The 17,544-nt window shown below is 40.8% G+C and overlaps 1 protein-coding gene and 1 long non-coding RNA gene across 5 annotated transcripts in view; one reads left to right on the top strand and one right to left on the bottom strand.

Annotated features, from left to right (window-relative positions):
* The window catches only part of dacha (dachshund a), a 113,008-nt gene that overhangs the window by 85,111 nt on the left and 10,353 nt on the right, over positions 1–17,544 (top strand). For all 4 annotated transcript variants that reach the window (XM_027140005.2, XM_027140004.2, XM_027140003.2 and 1 more), the window contains exons 8-10: positions 14,687–14,832; positions 14,997–15,144; positions 16,322–16,468. In XM_027140005.2, the coding sequence (XP_026995806.1) occupies positions 14,687–14,832; positions 14,997–15,144; positions 16,322–16,468 (441 nt within the window). The remainder of the gene's footprint in view (positions 1–14,686; positions 14,833–14,996; positions 15,145–16,321; positions 16,469–17,544) is intronic.
* The window catches only part of LOC125139861, a 17,883-nt gene continuing 15,053 nt past the window's right edge, over positions 14,715–17,544 (bottom strand). The window contains exons 2-3 of the long non-coding RNA XR_007138994.1: positions 14,953–15,077; positions 14,715–14,857 (exon numbers count right to left, since the gene is read on the bottom strand). This is a non-coding gene — a long non-coding RNA (uncharacterized LOC125139861). The remainder of the gene's footprint in view (positions 14,858–14,952; positions 15,078–17,544) is intronic.

The following is a 17,544-nucleotide window of genomic DNA, read 5'->3' as shown; positions in this document are numbered from 1 at the left end:
GTACACCTGGCCTGAGACCATATTTTATTAATACGTCTGGAAACAAATCTGTCCCAAAGACACACACACACACACCATGTTGATGTTTACTAGAAAGCTCAACACTACACTACAATTTTACTGCCAAGATTGGGAGAAATGAAAGACCAAATGAAATGAAAGACTCACACAGACTGCTAATTTATCTGATTAAGCTTTCAAGGCATGTGTGTAGGACTAGAATATAAAGTGGTATTATTTTAGTCCACTGCTCACCTATGACCAAGGATGGAAATAGGTGCAGCCGAAGGTTAAATGCATGCTTTAACTTTATAATTTAAATATCTGACAACAATATATTTACATTTAAGATCAGACTAGTGTTCTAATTATTGCTAGAAGTGTAATATCTCCGTGTTCCCATGCTATTTAATCTAAAATAGCTTCACACTAAGCTATCGCTATAGAGTGACATTCCTATATGAGTAGCTTATATACAGTATATAGCCTATACTGTTATTTTCTTAGCTCAGTGATTTCTATTTATGTGCAAGCCTAGGCTTATCCTATTTACTTGTCAAAGGTTTTATTTAACTTACTTAAGTATTAGCATGTTAGCTTGCTCTTCAGGTTGGTGGAGAGTTCCTGCCTCAAGTGGAGGAGTTTAAGTATCTTGGGGTCCTGTTCACGAGTGAGGGAAGGATGGAGCGGGAGGTCGACAGGCGGATCGGTGTATCTTCCGCAGTGATGCGGTCGATATACCGATCTGTTGTGGTGAAGAAAGAGCTGAGCCGCAAGGCGAAGCTCTCTATTTACCAGTCGATCTACGTTCCTACCCTCACCTATGGCCATGAGCTTTGGGTCATGACCGAAAGGACAAGATCCCGGATACAGGCGGCCGAAATGAGTTTCCTCCGCAGAGTGGCTGGGCGCACCCTTAGAGATAGGGTGAGGAGCTCAGTCACTCGGGAGGAGCTCAGAGTAGAGCCGCTGCTCCTCCACATTGAGAGGGGTCAGCTGAGGTGGCTCGGGCATCTGTTTCGGATGCCTCCTGGACGCCTCCCTGGGGAGGTGTTCCGGGCATGTCCAACCGGGAGGAGGCCCCGGGGAAGACCTAGGACACGCTGGAGGGACTATGTCTCTCGGCTGGCCTGGGAACGCCTCGGTATTCCCCCGGAAGAGCTGGAGGAAGTGTCTGGGGAGAGGGAAGTCTGGGCATCCCTGCTTAGACTGCTGCCCCCGCGACCCGGCCCCGGATAAGCGGTAGAAAATGGATGGATGGATGGATGGATGGATGTTAGCTTGCCAAACATGGCTAACATGATAAAACTTTAGCTAGGAAACTATTTCTAATAACCATATATAAATCATACAAGTCATGCATCTTTATTGTATCACAGTCTCTTGCTGAAGAACTACTGTGTATTCAGACATAAAACAATAAATCTCACACAAAATCTCACACACAACATAAATATATGAGAAAAGAGAACTTACCAGTGGATAGCATCAGAAATATTGTCCTGACATTGTGAAAAGCATAACTTTTTATGCCCCTGAGCATCTTTGAAATAGATAAATACCAGAGTACCAAAAGGAAAGGACACTATGTGTTTTATGGCAGGATGGACTCACAACTCGATAGCTCACCCTAGGGAACTGTATTTTAATTGTGTTCCTGAGACTCTAATGTAATCTAAGGTTCCAGAATATGTGAAAACATGTACAGATCAGGATGTTTTGTATCTAAAGTATATCTGGGAGTGTATTGCAACATAAATTATAAATGGTTTTAGCTAAACGTATATTGTATATAAGAAATATCATATCATATTGAAATTCCCTGAATTTTAGTTAAGGATCAGTTAGATAAGCAGTTTAGTTCACATGGTCACTCTGGCCCATATGTCTAATTACTATGTGTAAACATGCACACAGAAATTTTGATACTTTTCTTTAGTGTTGACCTAATAAACAACAATTAGTTATGAGGTTCACCTACCAGGATATGCTCTCTAATGATGAACTCTACTCTTCCTGATCTACTTCTAAAACTGTATTTTGTCTGTTTTAATAGCACATCCTGACGCATTACTCTCTGTGAAACTGACCATTTAACATGAAAAAGCCATGAGCTTAACTCATTGTATACATGGCATGTTTAGAGTAAATATTAAACACTATTCACCTGTGTGTGTGTGTGTGTGTGTGTGTGTGCGTGCGTGCGTGCATGTGTGTGTGCGCGTGCATGCATGCGTGTTTTGGTGATGATAAACAAAGTGACTTGGTGGTGCATGGTGATAAATTGCCAAGCCCGAGGCCAGGAGCACCTTGTTTCAGCAGGACTCTGGCAAGTGAACCCCTCTCCACCTCTCCATAAATCACTTATAACACACACACACACACACACACACACACACACACACACACACACACACACACACACACACACACACACTCTCTCTCTCTCTCTCTCTCTCTCTCTCTCTCTCTCTCACACACACACACACACATGCACATTCTGTGTCTCTGCTCACTACAGGTCTAGCACTAATAGTAGCGATACTCGCTGCAAGCAAGGTTTCTACCCTTCCCCTCTCTTGTGTGACAGACAGAGGGTGCTCTGATCTAATTTGGGATGTACTTATTCTACCTCATAGAAGTCACTGGGGCCGTTATGCTGATACACTGGTGTTGCTCTGTATTGTGAAATCTGAAATAAATATATACTGCACTTAAACTTATATAGTTCTAGACAGTGACACGAGCTCCAGGTCTGGTCAGAATATCATTAATCTGTGTTGGACTCTGCACTACAGCAGTGAAGTTGTGCATCTTGGATTTAATGTGCATCTATTTGAAAACATAAAGTATTGGGTTGTAGGTTGTTATACTCTAAACGTTTTACATTGTATTGTATTCCCCAACACATGTTCCCTTCAGACCCAGACTGTATATACTAGATTTTGTCTTTCAAACATCCTGCCATAGACTGAACTAATGTTCCTGTTATTAAGCACTAGACTTCTGCATGCAGTTAATCGGAAATGAATGCCAGGAGCTTTTTAAACATTAGCCATTATTTAAAGGTCCATGTGAATGTTTTCCTTTCATCTGCATGAAACTTTTCTTGCAAGTTGCTTTCTTGTAAAACATAAAGGTTGTAAACCTTGGAGGAGATCTAAGGCTCACTTTTCTAGCATCTCCTTTCATCATACAATGACAGAGAGCCATTCAGGCATGAGGTAGTTAAAGGACATCTGTAGTGGATAAATTATTCAGGAAATGCCATATTGTGTAGGTTTATGTAAACAGTAGCACTTAAAACAAGTTTCACACTCATGTACTTTCACAAGAAATTAAAATAGACATTAAATATGACTTGGCTTTGGTAACAATAAGCAGGCCACATTAAATGCAGGACATTTTGCTATATTATTTGTGCTTTACCTTTCCATTGGAAGAAATGTGGGCATCATATTTTCCTGTAGGGAAAAAGTCAAGTGCTTCTGGTCCAGTTTGTTTGCTAATGTATATGGCTTAATTTGATGTGGTGTGCAGTGGTCACAGGAGTACTTAGGGAGGAGAGAGAGACTATAATGTGTTATTCTGCACACTCCATATTTGCCTGTCCAGTTTTCCACAGAGCAAGATAATAATGGGGCATCTGGTTACAATCAATGTTTCCCTCCTACCATTATAAAATTAGCCACACGGAAATTATTTGAAATGGCCTGTAATGATTTCTGATAGAAATTTGCGCCATTGTTTCACCCTTTGAGATAAGCGAACCGGTAAATCAGTATCAGTCAAAACAAGCACACATTTACGAATAAATTCCCCCAGGGCCAAAAAAAACAAAACACTTTACCTCATTCGTTCATTCAGGATCTAGACCTTAGCTCTGATTTAGAACTGGCTCTTTACTATTTTTAGCTGGGAATCTAGCTTTGTACTTTGTTTTTTAAGCTGCATATTTTCCCTCATTATATTGTTTGTTTATTCGACAGCACTTGCCTCAGTTTGTGGGCAAAAAGAAGTGTTTGAAGACCCTTTGTGATCATTAGCTTGATTGCTGTTCTAAGCGTGTTTGGGGTGGTTTTAATTAAACCGTAGCTGGGTGTGCCAGGCCCTGGGGAGAAAGCTTTGGCTCCGAGGTTTTGAAGGCTTTCTCCTCTTAGAAAAAGGTGTCAGATGAGGAACATCAATGCTATGATAGGGAAAGTTACTGTTACAGTTGGCAATTTAGGGCAAGGTTAGTGCAGCTGAAAGTCACCCTACATAGACATTTTTGGATGAGAAAGCTGGTGATAAATGAGTGCTTGCTCTGCCTCACTGCCCCCTTTCTTTATTTTGTGTGTGTGTGTGTGTGTGTGTGTGTGTGTGTGTGTGTGTGTGTGTGTGTGTGTGTGTGTGTGTGTGTGTGTGTGTATCTGTGTGAAATAAAGACAGGTGCTTGTTCTGGCCTGCTTCTTGGGATACGGTCTTTAAGAGTAAAGCATTCCTCATCAATAGCACATGAAAACTGTAGTCAGTTAGAAATAAATATTACTAGCACATAGATTGCTGTATTCACTCGTCTCTCTATGTTTTTCCTACAACTGCTTCATGCTTGCTCTTGTCTTGTCTTTGTCAGTTTGGATTATTTTAACTTTTTTAATCACAATGCACATAATGTAAGTATTAAAGAACGTAAATATACTATTATATGCTGTCAGATATTAATATATAAAAATACCATACATACAGTCATATTAAAAATTATGACACCCCATTAAATATTCGGTTCTTTATTAAGAAATGTCAACATGTCAATTTCTGTTCTTGTTTTAATTTGTACCTGTAGATAAGAGTAATTGCATGTAAACAGCACTTAACATAAGAAATCAATAAAATGAGTAGTTCAAATGAGGAAAAAGTTAGAACACCCTTTGCCCTAATAGCTAGTGTTTCCCCATTTTGCTGAAATAACCTCAATGAGACATTTCTTGTAGCAATCTACCAGTTTCTGACATCGACTGGAAAAAAGTTTCCCTCACTCCTCAATGCAGAATTCTTTCTGCTCTGTGATGTTTGAGGGGTTTCTTGCATGCACAGTCCGTGTTAAATCACCACACAGGATCTAAGTCAGATTTTGATCTGGGCTTTGACTTGGCCATTTCAGAGTTCTCAGTTTATTAATGTCCAGCCAGTCCATGGTGGATTTACTGGTATGTACAATCTTCTTTCTGAAGGTCTCAGAGAGCTCTTTGGATCTCACCATGGTGATACCTCTCACTTCAACAATTAGCTAACGAAAATAAATATCTGAGTCAAGCCTTCTTCAAAATGCTCTTTTACATGGTTCTAGTAAGTTGCATCTGTTATCCATTTTCAGTTCAAATAAATGTGGTGGTGTTACTTACTTTCTTACTTTGTCTTTACTATTCTTTTTAATTACTTTTTACAGATAATTAAGAAAAACTTTTATTTTGTTTTATTTGTTTAGTGATATTACTTGAATCTTCCAATATTTTTAAAATGAAGATCAAATGCCCTTGTGTTTTAACTATTTCAAATAAAAAGCCTTTCATGGGGTGTCCTAATTTTTTCCCATGACTATGTTGTAGATATCCTACAGGTTATATTCTGTGTTTTCAGCAGACTGGCTTGTTCCTTCACATGTATTGTGCTTGTTGACTATTTGTTCAAGGCATTGATATTTTTTTATAATGTTTTCCTTGTACTGTTTCCCTCTGTCTGCTCGATGCCAAACTCAAAACGTGCCCTTTCCATTTCATCAAGATATTGACAGGACAGAATCAACAAAGAAATATGATTCATGCTCAGGTCATGATCTTGTGATATCCCTGGACAAGAGTCTGATCTTCTCTTCTATGACTTCTTTTTCCAGAGCGACGTACACGTTTTTCCAGAGCGACGTACATAAGTGCTTAAATCTCTATCATTGAATACATTAATGCTAGTTCACTAGGTTACACACTTAAGATACCATGAGTTTAAAACATTGTTCAAAGTTACAATGCAAATCAAAAAACTTTAGAACAAAGTGAGTTAAGCAGATAGTACTTTACCAGAAGACAATATATTCAAATGAATAGAGTTAAAGCACACTATTCCACACAGATTGCTTATTTGACATGATCATGTTGGTTTCTTCTTCACTGCATCAGAAGGATTCGGCTATTTTTATATACACACGATGCTCAGGTGCTTGTTAAGTCCCTTGTCATTTCATGACTGGACTACTGTAACTCTCAGCTGCCAGATCCACCTCTGAACACAAGGTAAACTCTGCAAGTGATCCAAAATGCACCTGCATGACTTGTTTTAACCTTCCTAAGTTCTCCCACACCACCCCATTGCTGCGCCTCCTCCACTGGCTTCCAGTCGCAGCAAACATCAGACTTGCCTACAAAGTCAGAAATTAACCAGCCCCCGTTACCTCAAATGTCTTATGGACTCCTTGCATGGCACCAGGCTCCAACCATCTCTCGGGGTGCAAGGTAGGTATTTATTGAGGCTCTTCTTTCTTTTGGCACCCAGGTGGTGGAATAAGCTTCCCCTAGATGTCCACACAGCTGAATCTCTGACTGTCTTCAAATGACAGTTGAAGACCTATTTGTTCCGCAAATTCTTAAAGAAGTGCTTAATTGTTATTTTTTGTTTGTTTGTTTATTTAGGAATAAAATAATACTTTAATTCCAACAACGTTTTCGACTGATGGTTTCCTTAGTCAGTGGCTTAGTGAACCAATCTTCAATTGTATTCATTTTATGGAGACTTCAAAGCACCTTTGTATGTCGCTCCCCATAAGTACATCTGCCAAATGCCATAAATGGACATGTAATACCACATCTGAAAACAGCCTTAGACCAAACAGCTTGACCTGTTTTCACTTAACAAGCAACATTTTAATACTAATAACACAAAACCTGCCATGTTTTACACTTTGAATCGTTCTCTCCCATGGGCTACCTGAATCACCCTGATCCAGTGCTGCTGTACACAGGTTAACAAGCTGAAGAGTGTTGACCTAGTATTCCTCTCATTTAATATTCTGCATACTGCTACACTGCAAGCCTAATTGGCAGACAGGAACACTCATTAAGCCTTATTTTCATCTCTGCATAGTTATTATTGGTGTGGCAAGTAGGCAAGTTCTTCCTTTTTCCGTTTGTTCACTTCAGTGTTGTATAAAATACTAGAAAGCAATACTTGATTAAAAGTACAAATATCGTACTAGAAAAGAAATAAAAGTTGCCTTTTACAATATTACTCAAGTAAAAGTCTTAAAGTATCTGATATATACTGTACTTAAGTATCAAAAGTCATTTTCTGATATTTAATGTACTTAAGTATTTGAAGTAAAAGTAAAAAGTAAAATTTCAGTTATTTTCAGTAGGCATAAGAGGCACTTCATCCGGTAAAAAGAATCTTTCATTTCAATGTACAGAAACATTTCTTGCAAATACGGCCACGGGTGTATAACGTTATCTTCACCCTGTTCACCACTATTGTCAGGGTGGTTGTCTACGACAGGGGCGGCCAACCCACGGCTCCGGAGCTGCATGCGGCTCTTTGCCCGGTTTCATGCGGCTCTTACGTTCATATCGAAGTTTGTATATGTGTCTTTTTAATGTGCGTGTTCGCTTCACTTGAGTTCAATACGGTATTTTCGTCAAATGTTCATGTGAGTGGGATGAAAATACCTCAAAGTTTCCCAGTAGGAGCAAGATCATTTGAGTAAACAATTTGTGTCAAGTTCGCTCTCAAAGTGGCAGGGGGAAAAAAGGTGATGAGCGTGTGTGCCCATGTGTATGATGTGGCTCTTTGCGGTAACACAGTAAAAAATGTGGCTCTTGGTCTCTGACTGGTTGGCCACCCCTGGTCTATGATAATGGGAGGTCTTTCAGTAGGGGCTTCCATGGCGGTTTCAGTTGTTCCGTTTATTTCAGTAGTTCCGCTTCCTTTTGGCAACATTACGCTGAAATAGAGCGTGTGGAGCTGCGTAATGCAATCTAGGAGCAGTGATTCGCCAAACCTCCCTTATTGCAGTCGCACACATTTCTTCTGATTTTATTTTGTAGTAACGAGTAACGAAGATGCTTAGTGGAAATATAGCGGAGTAAAAGTATACTTTTTATCTAGGAAATGTAGTGGAGTAAAAGTGAAAGTTCCATTCCATCCATCCATCCATCCATTTTCTACCGCTTATCCGAGGCCGGGTCGCGGGGGCAGCAGTCTAAGCAGGGACACCCAGACTCTCCTCTCCCCAGACACTTCCTCCAGCTCTTCCGGGGGAATACCGAGGCGTTCCCAGGCCAGCCGAGAGACATAGTCCCTCCAGCGTGGCCTAGGTCTTCCCCGGGGCCTCCTCCCGGTTGGACATGCCCGGAACACCTCCCCAGGGAGGCGTCCAGGAGGCATCCGGAACAGATGCCCGAGCCACCTCACAGCTCTCTCTTCACCACAACAGATCGGTATATCGACCGCATCACTGCAGAAGATACACCGATCTGCCTGTCGATCTTCCGCTCCATCCTTCCCTCACTCGTGAACAGGACCCCAAGATACTTAAACTCCTCCACTTGAGGCAGGAACTCTCCACCAACCTGAAGGGGGCAAGCCACCCTTTTCCGGCTGAGAACCATGGCCTCGGACTTGGAGGTGCTGATTCTCATCCCCGCCGCTTCACACTCAGCTGCAAACCGTCCCAGTGCACGCTGAAGGTCCTGATTTGAAGAAGCCAACAGGACAACATCATCTGCAAAAAGCAGAGACGAAATCTTGTGGTTCCAAACCCGGACTCCCTCCTGCCTAGAAATGTGCCTAGAAATCCTGTCCATATAAATAATGAACAGGACCGGTGACAAAGGGCAGCCCTGTCGAAGTCCAACATGCACTGGGAACAAGTCTGACTTACTGCCGGCAATGCGAACCAAACTCCTGCTCCAGTCATATAGGGACCGGACAGCCATTAGCAGAGGGCCACGGACCCCATACTCCCAGAGCACCCCCCACAGGTCACCACGAGGGACACAGTCGAATGCCTTCTCCAGATCCACAAAACACATGTGGACTGGTTGGGCAAACTCCCATGAACCCTCTAGCAAACTGGTGAGGGTATAGAGATGGTCCAGTGTTCCACGACCAGGACGAAATACGCATTGTTCCTCCTGAATCCGAGGTTCGACTATCGGCCAAATTCTCCTCTCCAGTACCCTGGCATAGACTTTTCCGGGGAGGCTGAGGAGTGTGATCCCCCTGTAGTTGGAACACACCCTCTGGTCCCCCTTCTTAAACAGAGGGACCACCACCCCAGTCTGCCAGTCCAGAGGCACTGTCCCCAACCGCCACGCGATGCAACACATGGCTGCTGAGCTGGGGGGCTATGAGCAAGCCCACACCAGCCCGCCGCCTCTCACCGTGGGCAACTCCAGAGTAGTAGAGAGTCCAGCCTCTCTCGAGGAGTTGGGTTCCAGAGCCCAAGCTGTGTGTGGAGGTGAGCCCAACTATCTCTAGTCGGTATCTCTCAACCTCCCGCACCAGCTCAGGCTCCTTCCCCCCCAGCGAGGTGACATTCCATGTGCCTAGAGTCAGATTCCGTGTCCAGAGATTGGGTCGCCGAGGCTCCCGCCTTCGACTGCCACCCAATCCACATTGCACACGCCCCTTACGGTTTCTCCTGCAGGTGGTGGGCCCACAGGAGATCGGCCCCACGTCGCTCCTTCGGGCTGAGCCCGGCCGGGCCCCGTGGGGTAAGACCCGGCCACCAGGCGCTCGCATGCGAGCCCCAACCCCGGGCCTGGCTCCAGGGTGGGGCCCCGGTTGCGCCATACCGGGGCGACGTCACGGACCTTGCTTTAATATTCTTCATAAGAGGTTTTTGAACTGCTCTTTGTCTGGCCTGTCACCTAGGACCTGTTTGCCTTGGGAGACCCTACCAGGGGCAGAAAGCCCCAGACAACATAGCTCCTAGGATCATTCAGGCACGCAAACCCCTCCAACACAATAAGGTGGCGGTTCAGGGAGGGGAAAAAGTGAGAAGTTGACAAATTTAAATAGCGAAGTAAAGTACAGATACGTGATTTCTACTTAAGTACAGTAACGAAGTATTTGTACTTCGTTACACTACAACACTGATTCACTTTTTCATTTATGGCCATATTTATTCATTTAATTTACTCTAACTTGCATGTCCCATATCAGGTACTGAGCTGGCTGGTGTGTTCTGTTTGTTCTGTACACATGTGAAAGGATGAAAGGTTGGCCTTTTTCTAATTCATCATTGGCCAGACTACTTCCACATTTATTCAGCAAGAATGAACAAGCATACTATTGTAAAATACAACATTTTGAGTAGTTTACTGTGTGGGTTTAACTTTAATTATAATCAATAACCTAAAATTTATAATTAAAAAAAGTCTGGCCAAGATGTTAGTTTGTAGTGAAGTTTGTATTTTAAGAAAAAGTTTCCCAAATATTTACTGCTTAGTGCAGGATTGCATTGTATTGAGATAAAACATTTCTATAAAATCTTTGAAGAACATGATCATAATGATCATTATTGAAGAAAAAGTTTTGAAATGTTCAATAAATGTGCACAAGCCATGACTTCTGGAATCTATAATTTATTCTGAATGTGTTCAGATGGATTTCTCCTGGTCCTGGCAATGTTCGCACCAGTTTCTATGATGTACTTCTGTACATCATAAAAACTGATGGACCGATGGAAGTCACCGGTCCATCTGAACCTTCTTAAAAAATATCAAAATCAAGTAAAACAGAGTTAAGAGTCTCTTAAATTCTTACATCACAAATACTCATTTTGAATTCTGTACTGCTGATTTTGGTCTACAACAGAAATGTTTGGAACAGTTTTTTTGTGTAGTACACACTTGGCCTACTGGCCCACCTACACAATATGTCTGTACTCTTCACTGCAGGGCCAAGGATCAATTTAGTGGCACTTTTATGGCACATTCTGCATACTGTAGACACAGCATGCTCTTCATTTACATTCCTGACCTTGTCTCCCAGGCCTCTGTGCAATATAGTCTGTGGCCAGGCCTGTGCACAGCAGTTAAAATATAATAAACACTAACCTCCCCCCTGCTCACATCCTTTTAGCAGCCATATTTTGCTGCACTTTTTATTGCCATGCTTTCATCTCATTTGTTCTAGGGGCCAGGGGTAAGCAGGGATTTAAATAATGAACAATTGGCTATTCCAGTGTAATTTAACTAATTTAGTTCTTTCCAACCTTTCATGTGCTTCTTTTTTCAAAAGGGAAATCTGCGATCTTTAATGGAGTTGGTACTCCTGAGACTCAGTCCTCTTTTATTGGGATTTGAGCCATAGTGATTATTTGAAGAGGGAGATTAAGAGGTAAACAGATATGTGTTGTAGTTCAGCCAGACACTTTAATTGTACTTGACTTTGTTTGCTTGACTCTTCTTGTGATTAGGCAAAGTCTGAGTTCTTTTTGAACCTAATGGGTTAATCTGAGTTTAGTGAATGTGATGCCTCAGTAGGCTCCTCACCAAAAAAGAGCAGTTGGTGTGTGTGTGTGTGTATTCCTGCAGCTTGCCAGTCCTTGGTGATTGCAGTTTGTCTCCTAGCTATAAATACCACACAGACATTTGGATTCCCTTCGTTTAGGAGTCCCCTGGTAAATGTTGTCAACTGCAGCCATCTTGTTGGGAATAAATATGGTAAATATGGAGTTGGCAGAGTGAAGTACACCTCTCTCTCTCTCTCTCTCTCTCTCTCTCTCTCTCTATCTCTCCCCTCCCTGCCACACACACACTTTCTGTCAATCTCTTTTATTTGTCTGTCTCTCTCTCACACACACACACCCAGACACACACACACTCTACCAGCCTGTGCCTCAAGTAAATTAAGGTTCCATCAGAAAATGTTTGCCAGTTTTGATGCTACTCTCTTTTGACCTCATTCATTTTACTTCAGTTTATGTACTGCATTGATAATTGCACAGTTTTCCTTATCTCTTTTCAGATCAGGCACAGTTTGGATTTTGAGTTTTCTTGGATGCTCAGAACAAACACTTATATCCCTCTTAGTTAGATCTAGTTTGACATTGCAATTAATGCATGACAATTTATAGGCCTCACATCAAGAACTCAAATAATTAGCCATTGCCCATCTTTTAACATTTATTCTGATAATTAGGATGATTACTAGAGTGCCTTGATCTGGATATGTAAATCACCATGTAAACAAACCTGTGTGTGGTTGTGCACCTGAAAAAAAAAAAACACTGCAGCAAAAGCCTGGGATTAATTATTCCCTAATTGGAGCCCTCTGAATATTCAGGAGTTGTCCTTTAAACACATGTACAAAATAAAAACAACAACAAAAAGACTGTGTAAGGGCAACAAAACCATGGAGTATCAGTTCAGGCTAACTACAGCTTTCAAAGTCACTGGTGCTTTCCAGCATCTGTTCCTCCATATGGAACCCAGGGAAGATCCACCTTCTCTGAAAATGCTTACATCATGTCATTTTCCTAAAGGACAGAAGCTACAGAGAAATACAGAAAAAATCAGTAGAGTAAGCAAACTTACTGTATATTCTGTCATCCTGAAATGTTCAGCTACATATGTCTTTTTCTGTGTGTTTTAGAAGAACCACAGGGAACACTACTTAAAAACATGACATTTCAGTAAAAAAAAAAAAAACACCTGCTTTTAATCTGGGTTACATCTCAAAGAAGTGTTGTGTTAGAGGCCAGGTGCACAAACTTAAAACTGATGGTGCTTTGTGTGGTTCACAATTGAACTCTCAGATTATATTATTTGTATATCTCTATCTTTATGAATCTTTTAGATAGATTGTTTTATGTGTAGATTTTACATCTGCACATAAGGTCTAACATGATGAGGAAATAGTGTTTCTCTCTCTCTCTCTCTCTCTCTTTTACTCTCTCGCTCTTACACACACACACACATATACACACACACAGTGTATCATTATTTGTGCATGTTATGGTTGTGGTGATGGCAGAGACAACAGGGGTACTTTGTAAATGTCACAGGCTAAGGACTCTTTCTGCACTTTGTAGGACAGAATAAAATGTATTGAAGTGTGTGCAATCAACTGCTGCAAGATAAATCTGTCATTTAAATGGAACTTGCAATTAGGTGTGCAAGAGGCCAGCAGGGGGCCTGGGCTTTTAAAAGCACACCACCATTAACCTCTTTTCTGTTAACCCAGCAATGGAATTTTGGAGCTCTTGTACAACAAAGGCTAATGAATCAGTGTAATTTAGGTTTAAATATAACTCCAAATCGCATAAAAGATGGACATGGATGGAGAAACATGACATGACATTTAACCCAATCATTAATACTGATATTGTTTAGACTTTTTTAATGTATCTATACACATGCATACACCTTTGCTTGTGATCTTTAAACACTGTTATGGCTGACTAACGTCGTGATCTCACTATTCACCTCACACCTTTCACCCCTGGGGCCCTCACCCCTTTTCTCACCCAATCCCGCTCCTTCTTCTTCTTTCCACTCTGCCCCACTCTCTCAGTCTCCCTCTGCTTCACACTCTCTCCACATGACCTTGATATGCTGCTCACCACTTTCAGGCCAAAGCAAAAACTTAATCACACAATGTCAAGGCATTAGGGGAAGAAGGGGAAGAATTCTTCCCTCATCTTCTTCTTTTTCCCCTCCTCTGTTTAATGCTCTTTTACTATAGAGAAAGAAGGGGAAAATTTATAGCTGTGGAGACAGGTGGGGAGATGAACAATGGGCCAAATGAAGAGCAGGGTTATCTGGCGGGGAAATCAATGTGACCCGTGATACACTGCTATCACAATTCCCTACCCTCCTGTCCTATTTGTCTTATCCAAGAAGGCCCACAGACCCCAGACAGATTAGCCCAAGTGAATCACAGCTTCTCCATCTCCATTACTTGCTTTTTTCAAGTTTTTTGTGCTGTAATACTCAACTTTGGCCCCTTGTCTGTCCAACATCTTAGTCTAACAGTCTGGGGTCCTAGTGGTAATACTGTGTTGTATAGAGAAATTCTTTGTTATAGTAAAAGATTAAATGTCCTGTTATGGTATAGACACATGGTCCCAAAGTTCCTATGATACAAATAAACACTGCTTTGTTTACTGGTTGGTATTTTACACATATAAAAAATCAATCTGATCTCAGTTGATTTATCTCATTCAGTTTTCTTATTTATAAGAAATTCTAAGTGTGTGCACAACTTGTGCACAAAGTGGGAGTTGAATTGGATAACATTCTACAGTACAATACATAGACTAAATACATTATGAAATGCACACTCTACATTTTTACAATAAATCTTAAAAGATAAAGCAAAAATAACCTAAAAGTGAACAGTTTTGAGTATTAAAGTGATTCTTTTTCCATAATAATGTACTTTCATTTGCATGTTCTGGTCACATTTAAAACGTTTATTGATCAAATTCAGCAACTGCTATTATAGATGAGTTTCAGGTAAACTAGGTTAGCATACATCATTTTTATTGAATTTTTCCATGCATAGAAACTAGATATGTATTTTATTGATCTTGAGGGCACGTAAAGGCTTGTCTGTGATTATTACTTATATTATTAGATACATAAGATAGGCATTATGTTAAAATCCTTAAAATCTTAAAACTATTGCTGTGTTGGTGTTTTTCTCTCAGATGAAGCTCAGATAGCCTTGCCCCTACTGAAGTCAGGTTTTGAGAAGCTTCCTCTGGGTACTCAGACTCTTCCTCCAGGCTTTCCCACTCCATTCCTCTTCACTGAGGGCCTCTCCTCTGTTGAGACATTGCTCACCAACATTCAGGTATGGATGCTCATGATGAATACAGCTGCAAATAGCATATACTTTTTTAATAAAGGAATAACAAAACATAAATTGACAGATGATTGTCTTGTCTATTTCGATAACTGAATGAATGTTTACCGTTTTAATTTTGCTGTATATATTAAAGTGATGTTTTTGTGCAGGGCCTGCTTAAGGTGGCAGTTGACAATGCTCGTGTGCAGGAGAAACAGGTGCAGCAGGAGAGGAAAGAGCTCAAGATGGAGCTGTACAGAGAACGAGAAATGAGAGAGAGTCTGGAGAGGCAGCTTACTTCTGAGCTTCACAGCCGAGGTACAGTACATAAAGGGCAGTCTATTATTCTTAATCTGAGGGACAATTGTCCAAAAAATATAATAAATGATGTGTCTCAAGTTTGTAAGCAAGCAATGATACAATTTGATTAGATGTCTAGTTGTCTGAGGCAGTCAGTGAAAGTCTTGGAAAGACTATTAACATTGGAATACTCGAATTGTATCATACCAACTCAAGGAAAAGAGGTGAATATTCACTGAATAACTGTATGCAGTCTTATAATCTATATTTTTAGTCAGACATAAAACTAAGCCAATGATAGTAACTGATGGAATTAAAACTGTGTACGCATTTGTGTGTTAATTTAAGCAGATACCTTCCTCTCTGTGACATACATATCTATATAATGCAGAATAAATGTTGAATGAAAACAATGGCACCTGCAGAATGAAAGAACTAAACATTGATGGTGTGCTGCCAAAAGAATATCTCTAACAGTTGGATTTACCGACTGAGTTGACTGCTGCTTAGTGCGCCAAGACATTAAGCCAATTAGCAGTCTGGATAACAACTCAGACAATATGTATAAACACTTCAATAAGTTCATAGCCACGGCTGTCGCCACCATGCAGATTATTCATATGCTATTAATGGTGCAGGAAATGAAGGATTTGGTGTATCAAATGCATGTAATTAGAGGTGTACGAAAGAAGTGACACTAGCAGAGTACAAAGATTTTGTGTGTGTGTCTCAGTAGGTGGGTCAATCGAAGTGCTTTTCAAATAAATGTTTGCTGTGAAATAATACTAAATAATAAATAATAAACCAGCAGCCACTTGCAGTTTAGCATTTTTAGTTTATTTTTTAATACTTGAACCATTCTTTTTAAATTCTTTTAAATATGTAGTCTATTCAAGTGTTTATCTTTTGTTCATTCCATTAATTTAATTTCTTTCTTAATTAACCACATTTAAACTGTGCTCATATTAAGAATGTTAACAAGTTTAGATCAGTGTTACACTACAAGCTCCCAGTGAAAATCCACTGGGTTCCACAGTATTGTGTCTCTAGTGATAATTGAGCACTTTCAACTTTCCAGGTGTAAATTTGCAAATTGTGTGCTACTGAAAAGTGGCAAATGTCACAGCTAAGCACATCTTCATGCTATTTCACACTTTATACCACTCACTCTCCTTCATTTCCCATTCCTCCTTAGCTACCATCCAGAAGCGTCTGAAGAAGGAGAAGAAGGTGAAGAGAAAACTACAGGAGGCTCTGGATTTTGAGTCAAAGAGGCGAGAACAGGTGGAACAGGCCCTCAAACAAGCCACCTCTCCTGAGAGTCTCTGCATGAGTCTCAATGGTGCGCCTCTTTCTTTGCTCTCTCTCTTTATCCACCTCGCAAATGCTTTCATTTCAGTGGGACAATGCAGTTTGCGACCATTTGAATAATTGAATTTCTCGGGGGCACGGTGGCTTAGTGGGTAGCACGTTTGCCTCACACCTCCAGGGTCGGGGTTCGATTCCCGCCTCCGCCTTGTGTGTGCGGAGTTTGCATGTTCTCCCTGTGCCTCGGGGGTTTCCTCCCCCGGTACAAAGACATGCATGGTAGGTTGATTGGCATCTCTGGAAAATTGTCCGTAGTGTGTGATTGCGTTAGTGAATGAGAGTGTGTGTGTGCCCTGCGATGGGTTGGCACTCCGTCCAGGGTGTATCCTGCCTTGATGCCCGATGACGCCTGAGATAGGCACAGGCTCCCCGTGACCCGAGGTAGTTCGGATAAAGCGGTAGAAAATGAATGAATGAATATATTTTCTCTCAGATGCATCAAACGCCTTCAAAAATAAATAAAAGATGTACCTGCAAAAAAAGAAACTTATTATCGATTAAATCTACAGTATGTTCTTTGTCTGGTCACTTTAAAATACATTAGAACATACAACAACACAAACATATCTTCTAAACATTGCAATCTGCTAGATGACCTAAATTCCTAGTTCACATAAGACCAGCAAGTACAATTGACTAATCTTGTTTTGTCCACTTACTATTTTTCAGCTTACTAGAAAAGTCTCTTTCTTGTTTAGCTCAAATACTTCTAAATATATTATGACTCACTGGCATATAGAACTGTAAATCAAGATATATGTACTTATTTTTTTCTGGAACTGCTTCATCCTGGTCAGTGTTCGTAGACTTATCATTGAAATAGCCATATGGATGGGATGCCAGAGTGTAGAAATACCCTCTGTATGGGATGCCAGTTTATTACAGGGCATTGGGTTAAGGGCTTAAATTAGATTTTTCCTAAGTAAATGAAAATCAAAAGATTGGTGTCTTAGATATTTTTATTCAGTAGCTTCTATGAACATTATAAACAACCCTGAACTTTAATTGGAATATAGTCCTAATTAATTAAAATGATCATATTTTTGTATA

Source organism: Tachysurus fulvidraco, chromosome 21, assembly GCF_022655615.1.
Source record: "Tachysurus fulvidraco isolate hzauxx_2018 chromosome 21, HZAU_PFXX_2.0, whole genome shotgun sequence".
NCBI classification, from domain to species: domain Eukaryota; kingdom Metazoa; phylum Chordata; class Actinopteri; order Siluriformes; family Bagridae; genus Tachysurus; species Tachysurus fulvidraco.
This window is presented reverse-complemented; position numbering and strand designations above follow the sequence as displayed.